The 19,193-nt window shown below is 42.1% G+C and overlaps 1 protein-coding gene across 2 annotated transcripts in view; it reads right to left on the reverse strand.

Annotated features, from left to right (window-relative positions):
* Window positions 1-18,644, reverse strand: part of LOC307040545 (semaphorin-3F-like) — a 67,258-nt gene extending 48,614 nt beyond the window's left edge. For both annotated transcript variants that reach the window (XM_079683490.1, XM_079683489.1), the window contains exons 1-2: window positions 18,252-18,644; window positions 15,788-15,948 (exon numbers count right to left, since the gene is read on the reverse strand). In XM_079683490.1, coding sequence (XP_079539616.1) covers window positions 15,788-15,905 — 118 coding nt within the window. In that variant the 5' untranslated portion in view covers window positions 15,906-15,948; window positions 18,252-18,644. The remainder of the gene's footprint in view (window positions 1-15,787; window positions 15,949-18,251) is intronic.
* Window positions 18,645-19,193: the final 549 nt, after the last annotated feature.

A 19,193-nucleotide genomic window follows, 5' to 3' on the forward strand; every position in this document is an offset into this window, starting at 1 on the left:
GCTTCCTCAGGCAAGTTTATCTTGAGAATGTCGACTATTCATCAGAGATGTGTGGCTTGTATCTGAGCCAGAGAGAGTTCACCGCAAAGAAAATATTTGGGAATGATGTGCGTTTAACCGAAATACATCACCACTGGAAACAGGGGGGGGGTGGGGGGGTAATGGGTACAAATTAGGGAAAGGGTCGTGCCAATGCTCCTGCATATCTCAGCCCATTCACTGTTAGATGACTACCAACCTTTTATCTTTCCAGAACAAAAGGTTATTAAACGTGGATGCATTTTGTCTATCACTAAGAAGTTTTTCATTCATTTCTGTTTAAAAATACAATTGCTGATGTTTGAAACTTCCTGAAAAAAGTGAGAGTGAAGATTATGTAAAGTCCTATGTTTATTAAATCTCCAACTTCTCGATCAACTTGAAGGCAACTAGGAGATCTCTGAAAATGCTGTTTCCATAACTGAAAAGTGTTGCATGTCTCCAGCCCATAATTGGGATGTCAATCTGACAGCTTGTTGTGATTAAAGGGTTGCTGTTCAAAAGTGATCTCAAAACTCGTGCTAAGATCTCAGCTGACATTACATTACATGTTAGACGCTTTTATCCAAAGCCACTTACATACTCAATACTGCGGACAAATCCCCACAGGAGCAATTTGGGGTGAAGTGTCTCGGGGACACAACAACATGCTGGCTGCAGTGGGGTTTGAACCCTGATCCGAACACCAACGCACAACCCACTGCACCACACGCCTCACTGACATGATCTCAAATAGGGATTTCTACTACATGGTGGATTTCTGATGACGAACACATAAAAAAAAAAAGTGAACATCTGCATCAGAGTTTGGATTACAATCAGCAGTCAATTCATTTAGCAGTTAAGTGAGTAAGACATGCAGTACTGTAATTATCCTTAAAAGACATGCAGTATATTATCCATGATTCACCACCAGTCGTATAAACCACACTTGGGTTTGGCAGCAAAATGCTGTGGGTGAGCTGCTCTGAACCACAGAAGAAAAGATCTGGAAACACTCATTGTTGTATTGTAACGCAGAGACTAAGAGTTCAAATACATTTGTGCACAGGATTATGTATTTAATTGACTCCCCTTATAAAATGTCGCTTTTAAAGCAGCGGTTTCTCCAAGGAGTTTCATAAAAGAGACATACCTCATAAATATCTGCCCACTCCACTGCTCACTGAGTTTAACAATGACGTATTACCGGTGCAGACTTGTTTTTTCAGATACCTATCACAAACAACCTCAAGGCCTTTTTTATTCCCTAACAAGCAAGTGAAGAGTGAAGTGTGAATCAAGGCTGCAGCTTCCAGCGAAATGAAGCATTCAACAGTAGCACTTCCCTTCTAACATTCATTTTGTTGCCACTCCTCATGTCTGACTAAACAAATGTCGTGCCAAATAAGAGAGAAAAAAATATCTAATGGTATACCGACATAGTGTTGTATCCTTCATCTCCTTTAGAAATAGCATTTTATCAAAAGTAGACCTTACTTGAGACACTGATTAAAGAATGATAATGTCCAGAGGGCTATCAACGCCTGCTAAATATAAGATGAAAGCATCCATCACAAAACAACTCACAAATTATAGCAGAGAATTAAAAAGGAGAGGAAACTCTTTGACAGGTAAACTATCAGGTGTGTCAGTGTTTGTTCCCGGGCCATGACAGTTCTTTTCAGATCTTCCCCCTCTGGTTAACTCATGAAAGTGATTTTTTTTTTCTCAAGAGACAACAGTTGCAAAGCAGCGGAAGCATGTTGCAAAGGAAGAGACCTGGGGACGTGTCGAACTGAGAACAGGCAGAGGTCGGCCCCAGCTGTGCGAAGAGTCCTCAACACATCTATCAGCGAATCTCGTATCAGCCAGTTATTTCAGAACTTGACACAACTTGGATTTTGGATTATGTTTGAGGTTTTTATTCATGCCATGTTTTGATAAAAGGGAAAATGGCAAGCTGGTATTATGCAACTCAGTGTTTCCCCTAGGTGTACTGCTTTGGGGGGGTGCTGTCTGAGCGTCGGGGGGGAGGGGGGGGCATTGGGATATATTTTTTTTTAAAGAGAGGGGAGCTGTGGATTATTGTTATTGATTAGTGCATCAGTGTTTCTTAGGGTCAAAAACACTAAACTCACAGCTTAATATGAAAGCGTTTAGTTTATTTAATAAAAGAGCACATGTTCAATGTGAAAAGTGGCAGTAGATATAGATTAGCTGCAATTTGGTGCATATATATATATATATATATATATATATAAAAAAATAATAATAATAAAAAAAACAAAATTCAAATATTCTTTTTTAAACACCTTGAATTTCAGGGGGGGCGCGGGGCTCCGTTGGCGGGGCTCCGTTGGCGGGGCTCCGTTGGCAGGGCGCAGCGCCCCTCCAAGACAATGGTAGGGGAAACAGCACTTCATTTAAGAATCCCATGGTTTTTGCTCACTTTTTTTTCTGATGCTGCTTCAGCCAAAAGGCATTCCTGTGTTTCCTTCCAACCAAGCAGATCAAAATAACTGGAGTCTTTATATCATTATATCAAAGTTATGGTTGTTTTTGATACAGTGTTAGTCCCCATCTCCAAAACAAAACTGTTTTCTTAGTAAGAAACCAAGGATAAAGAACACTTGCACGATAACCCTAAAACCTACAGCTGCATTCCTAATGGCCACAACCAGCAGGATCAAACACTAGCACAGGCAACAAGTGTCCACATTTAAACACCTTCAGTGGCCCTACATTCTTCTTCCAATGCAATACTTTCTTTCGGGAAAAATCGTAGCTCAAAAACAGCTTGGAAAATGTACTTGATGTATACGCTGTAGAGCTGCCTATGGGTCATAAGGTGGCTTGGAGATTAACACAAACACAACACAAACACCTGACTGAGCTCTACTCGCTGTAGAGCTAACTCCACAGTGCATTCCATCCCCACAGCGCGTCATTAAAAGCATCTCACCTCACCATCATTTATCCCTCCACCACTAATTAGTTCCGATCAATTACCTTTACTCAATGCTGCTTCCACGTTTAACAAAACAGGAAGAGCTGCTTATTCATTACTGCTCTTTTGCCTGTCTTTTAAAATGTCCCTCGAGTTGGTTTCACTGGCTATAGGGCCTTTTTTTCTACAGGCAGGCCTCCATTAAAAAGCTATCCCTCACTTTGGGGTCTAAAATGTGACAGAGGTGGCCTCTCAGACCCCCTGAAACCCTTCTCTGGTCGCGTAGTACAACTGAAGAAGGGGAAGTTAACTTGCTTAATTACAGGCTTTAAAATAGTAAACACTCGCTATGGTTGAGCGGCGTTACTGAGGTCCGCCTGACAGATTTGTGGGCAGAAAAGGGGAAACTCTGCAAAGGTGGGTGAGAAAATCAGTCCATACCTGAAGTGGAGCTGGGAAGTGTACAGCATTGAAGGGGACAGGAATAAAGCCAACATGGTGACAAACGTGTGGCTGGCTGCCTGATTACACTGCAGCTCCAGTGAAGTGACAGAATATAGACGCGTCCAACAGTGTACAATTACTGACAGGACTTTCTACCCTTGAAATCTCATCCAACAACTTCTACACTTTCTGCAACTCCAATTTCTCAGCGAGCACCACTCCGTCTTCTATTTCAACCCTGGAAGATACAACGTAAGCATGTCAAAACTGGGAAGGTGGGATAGGACAAGCGGGGGTAAAACCTGATCTACGCTGCAGCCCAGGAGAGAGAGGTTTTGAGGGATTCAGAGTGAACGAAGTAGGAGTGAAATCCAAGCCTTCCTTCTTCCTCTCGCTGTCCCCTATATTCTCCGTGTGCCCTCCCTCTGACAGAGAGGTTCATCTTGGACTCTAGGCCTGTTTGTCTCCTCACAGAAAGGAAATGCAAAGTAGGCTGCTCAGAAACTCTGGGAAACGCCACAGGACGTCCCCAGGGGGGAAATTAAATACCTTCACTCTGATCCACATGGTAAAGTAGCAATAAAGTATTCATTAACCCTCCATTGAAGGGGCTAAGCAGGAAAACAAGCAACTGAGTTAATAAGTCAAACAGGGACTTAGCGCTCATAATAACACCATTCCAGGATTGACAAAACAATGAGAGGATTCGCAGAGCTCAAGAGTACGTAAACCCCACTACAAGATCAAAGACTGTGGGTGCGTCACTGAACAAAGTGAGCATCATTAGGGCATTACCAAATTGCTTCACAAACATTACTTGTAATCCTTGTGCATATTGCAACACATCGCCCACTACTGGTTTGGCAAAAGGCCAAGCTGTAGATTCTCCTGACTTTCATTTTCCCTCCGTCCGAGGACCTCATTTTTCACCTCCATTCTAAACCGCCGTCCTGCCTTTGCAGCTCCACAGCGGCCCTCCTTGGACCTGGTCTGAGAAATCTAAAGGCAACACAGAGAAAGGCCTGCGGGACGCTGTGCAGCGCATTCATTGAAAAAAAAGGGTCTGATGCCAGTTAGACGCCCACCCCAGGTCTCCCAGAATGCGAATGAACTTCTGTGAATAAGAGGCAAACCTACACAAACACCCCAGCAGCTATAGGACCGTCACAGTGGGGAAGAGTGTGTGGGCGACGCCAAATAACAACAACAACAAGGGGAATTGCATGCCAGGGCTCCTCTTTTGCACTTCTTCAAGAGGAGGCTCCACCACAGGAGGGAGGCCTGAAAGGATGGGTCATTGACAAAAAAACGCCTGTCGGGGGGTCACCGCTGGCACTGGCTCGGCCTCAATGGATGTAAATGAAAGTCCATCCCCACGCATTGCAATTAACACCTACTCCACCAACAGGCAGCAATAGGGAAATCTCCAAAATCAGCATTTCAAAAACATGCCACTACAAAGGCATCAAAGTGCACGCATTGAAATATCCCCGAGTGCTCTCATGGGCTAAACTCTTCAGTGTGTCTTCTCAACAGCCTCATTTCCCTTTTCAAAAGTGGAAAAGTATATGACCTCACCACTGACCAGATGAGGAGGTGGGAAGCAGGGGCAAACATGTTGAAAGGATTGGATTGGAGGGTTGGGTGAAATACTGACGGCAATTTACTCTTAACATGCTCCAGTGAACTCTGAAACAATGATCAGTATAGCATCCTGTTACTGTGGTCTTAACAGAAACTACTTCGGCTCTAACTTCTAACAAAATAGAACAGTATGGCCTTATATAGTATAGAGTAGAAACAGTCGCGAAGCTGCATCGTGTCTGTACTTAATCTTGTAGGTTCACATTTTTTAAACTTGTAATATAAAGCCGAAACACACCCGGCCTGGTTCCCATCAGTTTTACCTTTTGATCTGATACATTACTCCACCTAATCAATGCAGCAAACTGCGCTGATTAACTCCTGAGACACATCGTACATGCAGAACATGTTGCAGACGGAGAGTTTATTTATGCACAGCTTCTAATCTTGCATGTGTAGCTCTGTTTTGAACATACTCAGCTGTTTATATACTCACTTAATTCCCATTACCTCATCATCATTGGCGTGACATAATGTTTACTTTTGTAATCAGTATTATTGCAACCTTTTTTCAAGAAGACTGTGAAACAAAGATTAGGTGCAAGTGAACTTTAAATAACTTATTAGCCATCTTATCCAATAAATACCGTACGATCCCTTATAACAATACTGCAGTTAATCCAAATACTTCATCTGTATTAACCCTTTAACTATATGGGGAGTAAAGGTTAGGGTAGGGCTGCTCAATTAATCGTATTTTAATCGCAATTACGATTTTGGCTTGCAACGATTATGAAAACAACATAATCGATTAATTCTTTAATTTTGTATTATTATTTATTTAAAAAATAAAAAAGATTAGATATTTTTTTATTGGTTTTTCAATTGAATTACACTTAAAGTTCCGGGTAATTAACTGTTAAAAACATACTACACATTTTTTTTTTCAATGGATAATCGTTTTTAATAATCGTGATATCAATTATTGACCCAAATAATCGAGATTATGATTTTTTCCATAATCGAGCAGCCTAGGTTAGGGTTTACATTGTTGTACATTTTAAGTTCTGTTCTAGGTCAGAACTGAACAAATAAGACAATAATCAAAACCTCCCGTTCCACCAAGATGTTGGACTATTTTATTAAGTGAATAAATGGTTAAAATGTTGAAAACTAGAACAATTTATTGTGATCGTTCCATTTTGCATGCACAGTCCTTGAGTATGGGTAATATGTTTTGCCACAACTGCAGTACAAACTGATTGTCTGTCACAATGTCGCCGCTTTACTTGCAAAATGCTCATCACTTGTGTTTGATCTGTGAATCACACACAATTGTTTTCCGCCTCAGTCGGAGGTTACGGTACAGTGGAGCATCTCAGTCAAGGTGTATTTACTGTAGAACTCAATGAAGGGAGGTCACATTAGTGGGCCCGAGTCTCCGAGGCAGTGAGACGTATCTGAAACTCAATCCCCCTCTGACAGAGGGTGAGAAATGATGTTGAGGTTGTAGATCAGAGTGGGTGCAGTGGCCTTGACCTCTTCAGTCAGGGTCATGCCTCACCACTTGACCTTTCCCCAAAACTCCCATATACTTAGAGTCTTCAGGGATTTACACATGCATGGAGATGGGCTTTAAGCAAACCTTGAATTGGTCAGGAAGTGCCCCCTACATATAAGATGTAAAAATAACACTATAAATGTCCAAATACAACCAAGCCCCAGAAGATCAAATCAGTCTTTGGTATTTTATTCAAAGATCAACAAAAAAAAGCAGCCAACTAATAAAACAAGCGCATGAATCTGATGTTTCTCATAACTACACCTTGTCCATGAAAGAAAAAAGTTTGATGCATGAAAAACATTTTTAACCCAAGGACACTGTAAGTGTTTCTTTCTAAATAAAAACGACTGTGAGCAAAACTGGGAGTGACACCGCTGGGCAGACCAGAGCGATGTAACCTTTCGGGAGCCGGAAGGAAGGAACAAGAGTGAACAAGTGATGACTTGGCTTTTTGTAGCAAAGTGGGAGCCAAGAGTCTTCTTGTAGCTAAACGCAGAGCAGGGGGGGGGGGCGTTGTGTTGTGTAGGGCTGGAGTTACAGGCCTGGAAGTACGGGGGAGTAGATCCCTTCAAAGGATGGTATGCCACAGCACTGGGCTTTGAATATGATACCAGTAAGTAACAGACAGCAAGGGTAGTGAGTGAAGGAAGGGAGGAAGGGAGGAAGGGAGGGAGGGAGGAGATACTGGGAGAATTTGCAGAAGTGGAAGACCAGGCAGTTTGCCCTGTTCTGGATGAGTTAGACAGGGGCCGAAGGGAGTACTTTGACTGTCCATTTTTAAAACAGCAAATATAAAGTGCATGTCCTTGTCTGTTGAACTAACACAACGTGATTTGTCTGGGTTTGGTAAATGCTAGGCCGTCATGGTCAAATCGAGTAATAATAATAATAATAATGCATTTTATTTATATAGCGCTTTTCACAACTCAAAGACGCTTTACAGTATGAGGGAGGGTAGACAAACAAGGACAGGCAAACAAGTAAGTATAGTAAAATAAAAAAATAAAAAGGCAGTCAAGAGGAAGTTGATTGAGAGGGGGGGGGGGGCTTATGGGTAGACAGAAGTAGCACTTCCTAGCAGGTGCTCAATGTATATTTGTTCACCTAGTGCCAAATGATTTCCTTTTCACGCATATTCTCCGACATCCTCTAACCCTATCGCCTTCTTCTCCAATGTTACTGTTTCCCTTAAAAAACACTTAACGGTACTAGGAGAGGGCAGACTTCGGGCCAAGGCCATTTTGAAGTAAAAAATATTTGGATCTGCTCCAAAAAATGTTGGGTTCTTCCTTCGCTCAACACAAGATCCTTAGTTGGAGATTAATCTATCACATTACGTCACATTGTAAAGTGTAAACCCGAGGGCAGGTTTCGGCTGCACGAACGTGTCTAATCCGCCTGGACCATTATTCTACCTGACACCTTAATCTGCCACAAGAGAAACACCAGCGCTAAGAATATACAGTGTTCAGTCCCAACGGCGTTACAGAGACAAAGCCAGTCTGATTCCTCAACCTGTTTATCCAGTCCCCATAATGCCCTGCTTTCACACGGGAGAAAAGACACAAAATCCCACAGGAAGTTGTAATTATGCCACCTAGAAAAAGGACCAACCTAGAAGCTTGGCTGGTGTGCTAGATACCGAGTCGCAGGCTCAGATTGAGAACAATGTCATGTCTTGAGAGCGCTTCATCATTATCTGTTGACAGTTTCTTGAACAAAGGGGTAGAATAATAACAAAGGATGCTGAGTGACAGTTTTCTCTACAGCACTGAGGAGTTTCTTAAAGTGTAATGCCACCTGACAGGGCTCCCATGATGTAACTTTAGCAACCAGAGTCAGAGTAAAACCTTCCTCTGGCACTTCTTTGATTACAGGAAATAACCAACTACTGTCTTTGGTTTGAACATGTGAAATCAATTACATCTCTATCATGTTGGCCTACATTCTGCAATACATAATTGCGTGCGCTCCGCTCTGTTTGTAATTGCTGCTCTAATTCTGTAGTTTTGGCCATTTTAATTGAAAACGTACAATTGTAGTCCCATAAATAAAGAGCACATGGGAGGATGTGGTGCACTAGTGAGGAGAAAGTGATTCACAGTATCTGGACAATTCGGCTGGTACAGTCTGATGAGGAGAGGAGAGGTTGGGGGGGGGGGGGGGGGGGGGGGGGGGGTGTGCAACAGATGCAACAACATGCCTGTGAAAGACAAGCCGGACAGACAACACTGGGTCCTCAGTCCTTTGGAGGCGAGGCACTGACAGAGCACCGTAACCCGACTCAGGGGACTGCTCCACAGGTGAAGCCCTGACCAAAGAGGGGAACACCACGCTCTCAACACAACACATCCCTCTTTCTGCAGATGCTAAAAGAGAGCAGGACTTCCATGCCAGGAATCCCAAACACCTCGGGCGCCGTGCATTTACTACCGTTCCCATTCCAGGGGAAGAGAAATGAGAAGGGGAGGGAAGACAGACAGACAGAACTGCGGCAGGAAACCGAGCATTCAAAGATGAGTTGGACTATATTTAGACGACACCTTCACCTTCTCCTGCACACAATAATCCCTTAGAGAGCCTTGTTACCTGCCAACACATGCACATCTAAGATATATCCAGCAACCATTGGCCAGATGTTGGAGAATCAGTAGGCAAGCGTTGATACAGTTTCCTCTTAATCAAATATTAGGACCACCCAAACTGCCAGCGATACACTTTACAACCTCTCGGCCATATGGTGTCAGAATCAACTACACCAAGGTGTCAAGTGGCTATATTCTATAGCACTCAAGCACAATGACTCGATTCATCTGCCTTAATAAAGAAAGAGCTGTGTGCGTTTAACAACCATGGGAAGGAGAGAATAAAACAGATATTCTATCAGCGCTGGGTGGGAGGCAGACAGTGGCTGCCTCGGCTTTGAGATGACACTGTGACCGCGATGTTATCTACAAAGGGAAGCTGGCACCATCAGAGACAAGCACAGAGATTGCTTCTGGATTCAGGGGCAATGTGCTGAAAGGTGCCAACATGCTCATCTTTTTTGAGGGAAAAATCACACTCCTGTCCCACACATACACCTGACAAGGAGAGAGGGGTGAGAAAAGGAGCAATATTGCCTTTTATAACAGAGATTCGCAAGGCTGACAGATATAACAGTGAATTGCAAAGATTCATGGAGAAGAATTTGAGACATATTCAAATGAACAAAGCATTGCACACATTACATTACTTTGTGTGGATAACATGCCAACATAAAATGCATTGATGTTCATAAATCTTTCCAAGCAAATTGCTACTAAAAGCTTTATATACAGAATGTTGTGCCCAAACTCTATGAAGCGTTGAAATACCATCCAGATAGATTTATTGAATTCCATTGGCGGTGTGCTTCAGATGGGACCAAAGTGCACTTTTTTTCCAGCTGTCACAATCATATTCAATGCATTACCAATTCAAACAATGTACCAATTGGTCCGGAAATAATTTGCAATCATAGACCCATCAGTCATACACCAAATAGGTGACATAGTTGATGTGACAGAGGCTCACAGGCAGATAGCTAATCGATCTCCTGGACCTGTCAACCTGAGACTATTGGCTATGTAGGCGTCTAACGATTACCTATGACTAGATAATCATACATGCTCCGAGTTTGGACGAGGAATGCGGCAGGTCAGCCATCACATGTCACTTTAGCACGGCTGTTGCTGATTGAAAATGCAATGAAGAGTACCATGACAGTTCGAGATCAAACTATGAGCTCAGAACAAAGTCTTTTCGAATGAGATGAATGCATTTCAAGCTGATATTTACGATTTTTTAAGCATCTGCAACATGATTTTGAATGAACTAAACATGGTTCCCGTGTGGAGGACACAGGATCAAATCCAGCTCTACATTTACCACATGCCATCGCCTCTGTCTCCCCCTTTCAACACTGTCACTTCAACAAAGGCACTGGTGGCCTGATAAATATATTTTTTTTAAACAAAAACAGGTGAAGGCATGTGTACTATGTCTGATATTTGGATTTAAATGTGGTGCAAATTCCACTCCACAAAGCTTAGGGAGCTTCTGTACGGTGACCTCCAAGATACAAACACATACAAGTCATGTGAAAATGAAAAAGATTAACACTGCTTCTGGGCCTCACACTTTTTGCTTCATCACGCGCTGTCTTCTCTACACCCACACACATTTCAAATGTTTTACACAGTCAAAGATGGCTCCTAGCTTGCCAGCACCTAACAATAAAGTGACATTCCTGACAGCCAGATCACAGCAGAGTGCAAGTTGTTCTGAACCAAGCTGCGTTTGCACTTAAACCGCCGCCACCACCCTGCCGACTGCGCTCAATGGTGAACCGCTGAGCTACAAATGACCGCTGTGCGCCTGCTGAGGGAGAAGAGAGTTTTACACTAAATATAACCTGGCTTAGCTGCTGTGTGTGGAGAGAAGCTGAGGTCTGGGACATGGCCAAAGCAATAGTGGTTTTCAGTGCTTTGTCAGTCATTACTTTGCTGCCGTTGGGATATATGGACTCAGCTCTCACAAAGTGTAATTAGAGATCACAGCGGCAGTGCCAAACTACTGGGGCAGCAGCTCCTGCATGTGGTTCAACAATACTGCAACATTTCAGTTAGGGCGGAGGTATGCCAATGTGCTCCGGGTGTCTTGGAAATTAGACAGCGGCTAATCATAATAGAAAATCACCCGGAGCAATTCTACAAGATACTTTGCATATTGTATTTTTATTGAGTATTTTAAATACTGACAGTGCAGGTAGAGACAAGTACAGTGTCAGATATACAGACAAAAGAAAATGTACAAGGTAAATCGAAAACAAATGACAAAGTGTGTGTGTGGGATCGACAGAGAAAAAGAAGAAAATTAAAGAAAAATAACAAAATAATAATAATATTAATGAAACATAAATAATAATAGAAATAGTATAATCAATCATTTCAAATATACGTTACAAAAAAAAGAGAATAATAATAATAATAATATAAGATTATAATGATTGTTATTGAACATAAAAATAAATCAGGTTGCTTTTAGCAAAAGAGGCCTAGATGCAAACTCACTAAATAAAAAATAATAATTATGTAGACCCAAAAATCTATGTAGATTATACTTGGCTCCAGCCTCATAAATGCATTCTGCCACAGCCAATCAGGTCTGATAAGAAAAACCCTGACCACTGAGATGTACCTCCGGGGCGCAGAGAAGAAAGTGACCACCGGAGAGTGTTGTGTGCACGACAGTAATAACAGTTTAATCATTGACTAGTATGAGTGATGGGGCGGCAGTAATGGGGCAAGCCCAGAGATGAACTGATAGCAAACTGTTGACTTATCAAAACAATTACCTCACTCCTAAACTGCACATTTATTATATGTAATCCTTATCTGTTGTTATTCCTGGGAATTCAAAAGACAAATGACTGCATAACAAGGGGTGACACATATCAGAATGCCTGGCATTTAACCCCAAAGGGGAGTTTCTAACCTTTTACGCTGCCACCCACCCACCCACACACACACACAGTCACACACAGTCACACCCGATATAGACTAAATACTTTTGCTGAGGAGTAAAAATAGGAGCCTGCTGTTAGCCCTTCACAGGAGGGCGTGCAGATGAGAAATATGTGGAGTAATGACGGGCCAGAGCTGCTTCCTTTCACTGCCACCTGCCCCGTCAGTGCTGAGCTTTGTGCATTGTGGCAAAGCTGACCCACATTGTGGTGTTTCACGTGTGGATTTGGCCTTGTATGTACACAGTAGGAGGAGGGGGGGGCTTTTAGGCTGTAATCCTTATTATGTTATGGCATTTAAGGGACTTTTCTTTTGTACTGACACACCATAATTCAATCGCTGTAGCCGTAAAAGCAGCAGTTTTAGTTTCATTTACACCCAGTGAGGTGTTGACGGTTCTCACGTGACTTCATGGTGCGATGCATGGCCCCACCCTCAGCAGGAGATGACGTCCGCACAAAAATGTACAATCGTGGGGATACTTGACCCTGCGCCTCTGTTTACTCCGAACAAATGTTTACCTGCTGTCTGTTTATCTAAGCAGACTGAAAAAAGCTGTTGTTTAAAGACCTTAAAAATGCCACTGAAGGCTTTTAGTCGCCTGTTACCTCTACCGTGTCAACGATGGCACAAAGTGCTTCAGTTTGTGAGTGAATGAAGTTGTGGAAGCAGTGGTTTATCTGCCAGAGCCATAGGCATGGATTTAGATTGGGATCTTCTTAATGCATGAACTCAAATATGTCATGGAGGGAATGTGGGCCAGCAGCGATATGTTACACTCATGGCAAAACTTCCCTGGAGAGTGCTTTGTTCATTCAGAAAACGCAGTGTTTTTCACAGTGTAATACAAAAGCAAGAATCTAAAAAAAACAACACATTTAAATCAGTCGACCTCTTAATGGATTTACGCCTCAAAGGCACTTGCATGACTTAGGAGTCTCACGGAGAGGCGATGCTCCCACACCATCCTTTCACATGTTAATTCACTAGTTCCCTTTAGTGATGGAAAGCTTTAAAAAAAAAAGAAGAGCGGGCTGATTTGGCGGGACTAGATTGTAACGGAGTTAAAGAGTGACGGCTTGACTATACTAGTACTTCACTCCTGCACACTTTGGTCACTAGCTTAAACACCTACATGTCTTCAAAGAAAGTTTTAAACTATTCCAGATAAGAAATATTCACCAACAAAATAAATGGTTCCCACTTCGGATAAAAATGCTATTGCAACACGTAGTTGATTTATCAATAAGTCAATATTGGCGTTTTAGTGAAGGCAGTTGGTAATCTATTTAGCAACTGTTCAAGCAAAGATTGGTGAAAACACACTGTTTCTAGATTCTCAAATTTGAAGATTTGTTGCTTTGTTTGTAACATATGTCAACGAACTGAATACGTTTAGGTTTTGAACACATGGTCGTAGAAAATATGCAATCTAAATACATTCCCTTGAGCTGTGGGACGCTATAACAGACATTTTACACTATTTTCTATAAGAATCAGCAGAAAAATCAATATTTAAAGTAAGCCCAAGATGCTCACATACTGTAGATGGCATTTGTTCCAAACACTGAACTTTACAATCAAGTGTCTTGACCATGAGTCACTTTGGGGCGTGGAACTAGCATATTCTCAGCCTCTCAACTATTTGCTCTGACCCCTCTGTTGGGGGTTTCTGGCGACAGCAGTCTTGTCAAAACCAACCTTAAAATCTACTGATTATCCACGGCGGATTTGTTTTGCTCCTTCCCTCGTTCCACAAAACACTCGTCTGACATTGATTTCATTTATTTGCTGTCTGAACTCAGGCAGACTTCTTTCTTTTTGCCGACTCAGCTTGCTAGCTCAGAAAAAACCTGATAAGCCCGAACAAAGTCTACTTCCAAGGTTTATCCCCCCCAGACTCCACGCACTCTAATCTCATTGAAATGTGTACAAGTGGATGCATTTTTCTGCTTATATCTTCTAAATATTTGGACACCCAATACCTCCTCCTGTGCGCATTACACCAAGCCAAAACAAAGCAATTAGGTCCCATGATTTACTCTACCTGCTTTAATAGGGAAGTGAGAGCCTCCCAGATGGAGGTCACCGTTCTCAACTTCGCTCCTCAAGCTACCGAGTTAATCAGTTTGAAACATGTGTTGTGTTCAACGCAGAGAGAAACATCCCGCTTTATAGCCTCAATTTAACTTTCCCTTAACAGTGCTGCCATAATGATCAATAACAATAAACAGGGGACTGATTATTAACACATTCTTTTCCTGAGTGTCGTAAAATACAAGCTTGGACACTTTGTCTTCATCCTGGTTCCATTAAAGTTGCAGCTCAGAGGAAAACAGCGAGTAGCTCAAGCACAAACTTAACACATCATGATGCATCAGGGGAAGTAGTGCAGCCTTCTTGCCAAGGTAAGGACTACAAGGGCCTCTCAGAAAGCAATTAAGGGAGAGAGAGTCATAATATTGAATGGAGAGGGGGGGTGCATTCCTCTGAGAGAGGCAGCGGCAGTAGACTGTGAAATTCATATTGACTGGAGAGGCAAACACGCAGGTAAGCAGCAGAGCCGAGCTTTTTCCACTTTGCTCCTCGGTATATCCGCTGCTTTCACATATATTTCTAGTGAGTTCAGCCATCCAGAGACGCACCTATACAACAGCCTATAGAGTGAAACACAATTTACTCTCTTGAAAACAACACAGCGTTTGTGGAACTAAAATGATATTCAGGGGAAAAAAGAAAAATACTGCTGAGCTCTGGATGTGTGCTCACTGATGTGGTAAATCCTACTTGATTAAAGCAGGAAAACGCCTTCGACAATGAACTGTGCCAGTCCACTTAATTAAGTCAACTTGTACGCGGGGAGCGCTGGGAAATGGAAAGCAAAGCAAACAGGGGCGCTCTGCTCGCTCCCTCGGCTTTTCTCTTCTGGATGCTAATCAAAGGCTTGATCTCGGAGCAGGACAGGCCTCGGGGACGTGGCTCTGCTCGGCTGATCCTGGCAATTTGCTCTTGATAATACCCTCGCTCTCACTCTGCACCCCTTTTGGAAACCATCTCACCTAACGTAAGCACGGGCGCTGGAACGCAGCTCCACTAAAGTACACGTCTGCATCCCCGGGGAATAATCACATAATGACCGTAGAGTTATTACATGCTGCTTATTATCCCGTCTCCCTTCGTGCCTCCAATTTAGGGATTCCATTATAAAGATGATTGAAGTTAAAGACGCTGCATTTGATCGGCTAAAACAACAATCAAGCATATTGTTTCGAAGGGAACAAGACGCACAATATCTTCAATATGTGCTTCTGTTCAGCTGCTTTTCTTAATTGTTTGTACATTATTAGCCAACGGAAGCATCTGGTGGTTATTAAAACGCCTGGAGGTCTATTGGAGGGGGGCAGCAAATCAGAATTGCATGATTTGTTTGCGGTGTTCCTTGCAGTGAAACACGAGTCCGGTGATGCTGTAAGTTTCCCCATTTGCAACAACCCCTAAGCGCTTATCGAAGCCACAATCGCTCCAATTACACAGCTGTCAAGTCATCAGTCATACAACCAGCAAACACATGGCGGAGTTGATTAAACCAGCACAGGATTAGAAGAGTCCCAACAACGGCTGCAAACCAGGAATGAGAGGCAGGTGGGAGTAAAGAGGAGAGGATCAGGTTCTGGTTCTTACCTTTGAAGGAGATGAAGACGCGGGGCGCGGCCAGCGGGTCGTTGATCAGCAGGTTCCCCAGAGCGGAGCTGGACAGAGCCAGGAGGAAGAGGGCCGTCCACAGACCGGCCGGCTGCATGGTGGAGCAACCTCCAGCAGCACACAGAGAGATAAAAAAACACCTGCAAGGACGAGAAGAAATGATTAGAGCTGTTCTGTGACTCTTTATTCGGACGATGTATTGTCTACCTGATATAATAATGACAATATACTAGCATTATAGTGCAAGTACAGACTTTCAAAGATCAATCAACGTTTAGTTATTCACACAAGACATTGGATGAAGGAACTAAGTGAATGAATTATAATTTAAATAAAACCACAAAGCTCAAACAATAAATACAAAGGATTGTTGGGCTCTTGTAATTGCAGCTAAATTAATAAAATACAATTGGCACAGGAGTATAAAGTCATTCTTTCCTCACAGGTAAAATACGACCAATCCTGATTCCCAATGGTTAGGACCATTGGGACATGTGAAATGATATTAGCTACAAGTTAGGTACTGTATAGGTTTAACAATGACAAAAACACATAAACTGGAGGTTCAATTCCATAAGGTATACAATCAGTCGTAAACGTAAAAATGATCAGGGTTATGTTCATAAGACAATGAGATGTTAGTGTGAAAATCATCCATGTAAATCGTAGAATAAATCGAAAAGATGATCTCCATATATTGTAGAATAACAGGGTAATGTTATTATTTCAACAGGTCTACAAACACGTGAGAAGACAAGATGCTTTTTCAACTGTACTCTGCAATAACAGAAAATCTGCCACCGTTTTTTTAATTAATTTATATGACATGTCAAATCAAAGCTCCCAAGGGACCCATCCCTGCTGAGGTGAAGAGATTACGCCCAGATCTCTGAGAGCTTCATAACAACTGATTAGTCCTGATGGAGAAGAGCCAAGCTGTTAGAGATATTTGTAAACACTTCCATTTGGGAACTATTAGGGTTTTTTTTTTTTCGGGGTGTGCCTGTGTGACAAACTGGTGGGAAGATCATGCTGACTCTAGTGATCTTCTCCACGCACCCAAAACACATTCCTACGTCATGACACGGTATGAGAGTGTGCTGCTCTGTAATTATCACCTAATACCGGGTTGTGGTCTAACGAAAGAGACACAAAAAGTTGTGATTGGTGTAATTTAAGTAAAATATTAACTCCTAACTAAAAAGGGTTTACAAATGATGACAGGCTTAAGCGTTCAGTTTAACAAGTCCTACAAACAAAGAGGTGAGGTCATCAATAAAGTCTCCAGTTAATAAATCATCGACACCAGAGAGCAACCACAATGTCACAAATCAGCCGAAAAGGCTTGTCTAACAGCCACTCTGCCCTATGGCTATACCCCATCCAATCATTGGACCATGTTGTCATTTGCACTGCATTTTTATATCCCATATGAAACTTTTTTCACCTCACTATTCCCAAAATAGCTGATAAATCTCTTCTCTCTTTCTTTGACTGCAAACCCTGAATATTTGGAAAAGGTCTCCATCTCAAACGCACCTTCAGAGCCACAAAGATTCCTCAGACTGCTTGGCTGCAAGTGGATTTATGAGCAGAACCCAGCTGTTTAAACCTCGGCTGTTTACTGACAATTTGTTAACCATCCAGCTGTTTATTCTGAGACAGAGGCCAAGTCCTTCACACTAGCAGATTAAATCAAACAAGGCACCGAGGAGCCTGAAAGACTGAGTCCACTGGTTCAAACTGTGCTATAACGATAAACATTTATACTGTCCTCAGGTGATTCTAATGTTGTAAAATGAATACGTAAGGTCATCATGAAATAATTTCAATCCATGCTCCTTCAGAAGATATTACATCCACTAATGCTCTCAGTTTCGTATTATCCTGCAAGTCATTAACTGCCACATGTTGGACAAATGTAATGCAACCAATAAAACAACAGCTATTAACCACAAGTAAGGGCAGAGGCAACATAACCTTCCTCCTGAATCCTGCTGGTATATTCAGTGGAAAACTTAAAAGACAATAATACTCTTCTTTATCAGAATAAATGCAACAAAAATATAATAATATCAAACTTTATTAGTATATTTCCAGCTCTATGTTGTTCAGCAGTGAATGATACTAAATGTAAGCAGAAATAAAGGTTGAATGTTGCTGAATGATACAGACTGTGTGTGACAGACTGGCAGCCTTGGCCACACATGGACGACAGAACTGTAAACAGTCTGGTGTGGTATTAGAGCGCAGCGTAAATTGAAATAGCAATACACTAAATAGTAATAATGAAGAATAAACGGTGTGATCTATCGGGATGATAAGATGTTTTAGTTGAAATGTGTATGAGAGAAAAATAATGCATTAGAAATAAATAAAAAAACGCTTAACCAGACATAAAAACGCAGCTTAAATAGATATGAATGAGCACAATAACGCTTACCTTATTGTTACAGCTCTCCGAATATAACTTCAGATCCAACCCCGCAAGTCATTGAACAAACCAAATCCAACAGCTCGCTCACTTTCGTCTCCAAGTTGAAATAAGAATATAAAATCCCGGTGCTGCTCAGGAGGGCAGTCCGTACCTGTGCACACTGCGCGGTTATTGGCCCCGGAGTTTGGCAGTGCACAATGGGAAAATGAAAAAATAAAAATGTAAAGCAGAAAATCTTCTCTAGCTTGTGCGAGACCGCGAGGCGAGGAGATACTGGCGTCGCACGAGCACAATCAACATCTCGTGGGAAAAAGCTTTGGAAACAAAGTCCCTGTGGTGTAGAGAGGTCCAGCGGCGCGTGCTCCTCCTCAGGAAAGTTGGGCGCTCCTGACTGGAGGGAGGCAGCGCGAGCAGGTGGATGCAGAGGCCCGGAAACACACCCACAGGGCGGGCTGAGCAGAGCCGCCCCTCGGCCAGCCGGGAGAGAGGGATCTCTTCTCGATCTTATTTATTCAAGAAAACATGTGAACAACATTCATTTTATTCAGGGGTTGGGAGGGTTTCTTTAAAAATGTATTCCGTTACGTCTTTTATTATTTTATATATTTTTTTTTTTTAGATTGAACATCCTATATTAATACTTTGGAGTCTTAGTTTACATGTATTCCAATATAAAGATAACATGCAACAATAGGATACATTAAATTCAGGGATGGTAAGATGTATTCCATTACAATGACTGATTACTTGTATGTAATCTGGAACTAAGTATCACACAATAGTATATTACATGTAATCTGATTACTTATTGTTGCTTTTGGATTACCTTTATATCAAATGTAGAGGTTAACGTTACAATAGAAATATTTTTTTTATTTTTCTTTCTCAATTTGACCTTTCCAAGACCATAATATATAAACAGTAGGCCAATAGATTTTTTTGCACGTT

Source organism: Notothenia rossii, assembly GCF_949606895.1.
Source record: "Notothenia rossii genome assembly, chromosome: 5".
In the NCBI taxonomy this organism is placed as follows: domain Eukaryota; kingdom Metazoa; phylum Chordata; class Actinopteri; order Perciformes; family Nototheniidae; genus Notothenia; species Notothenia rossii.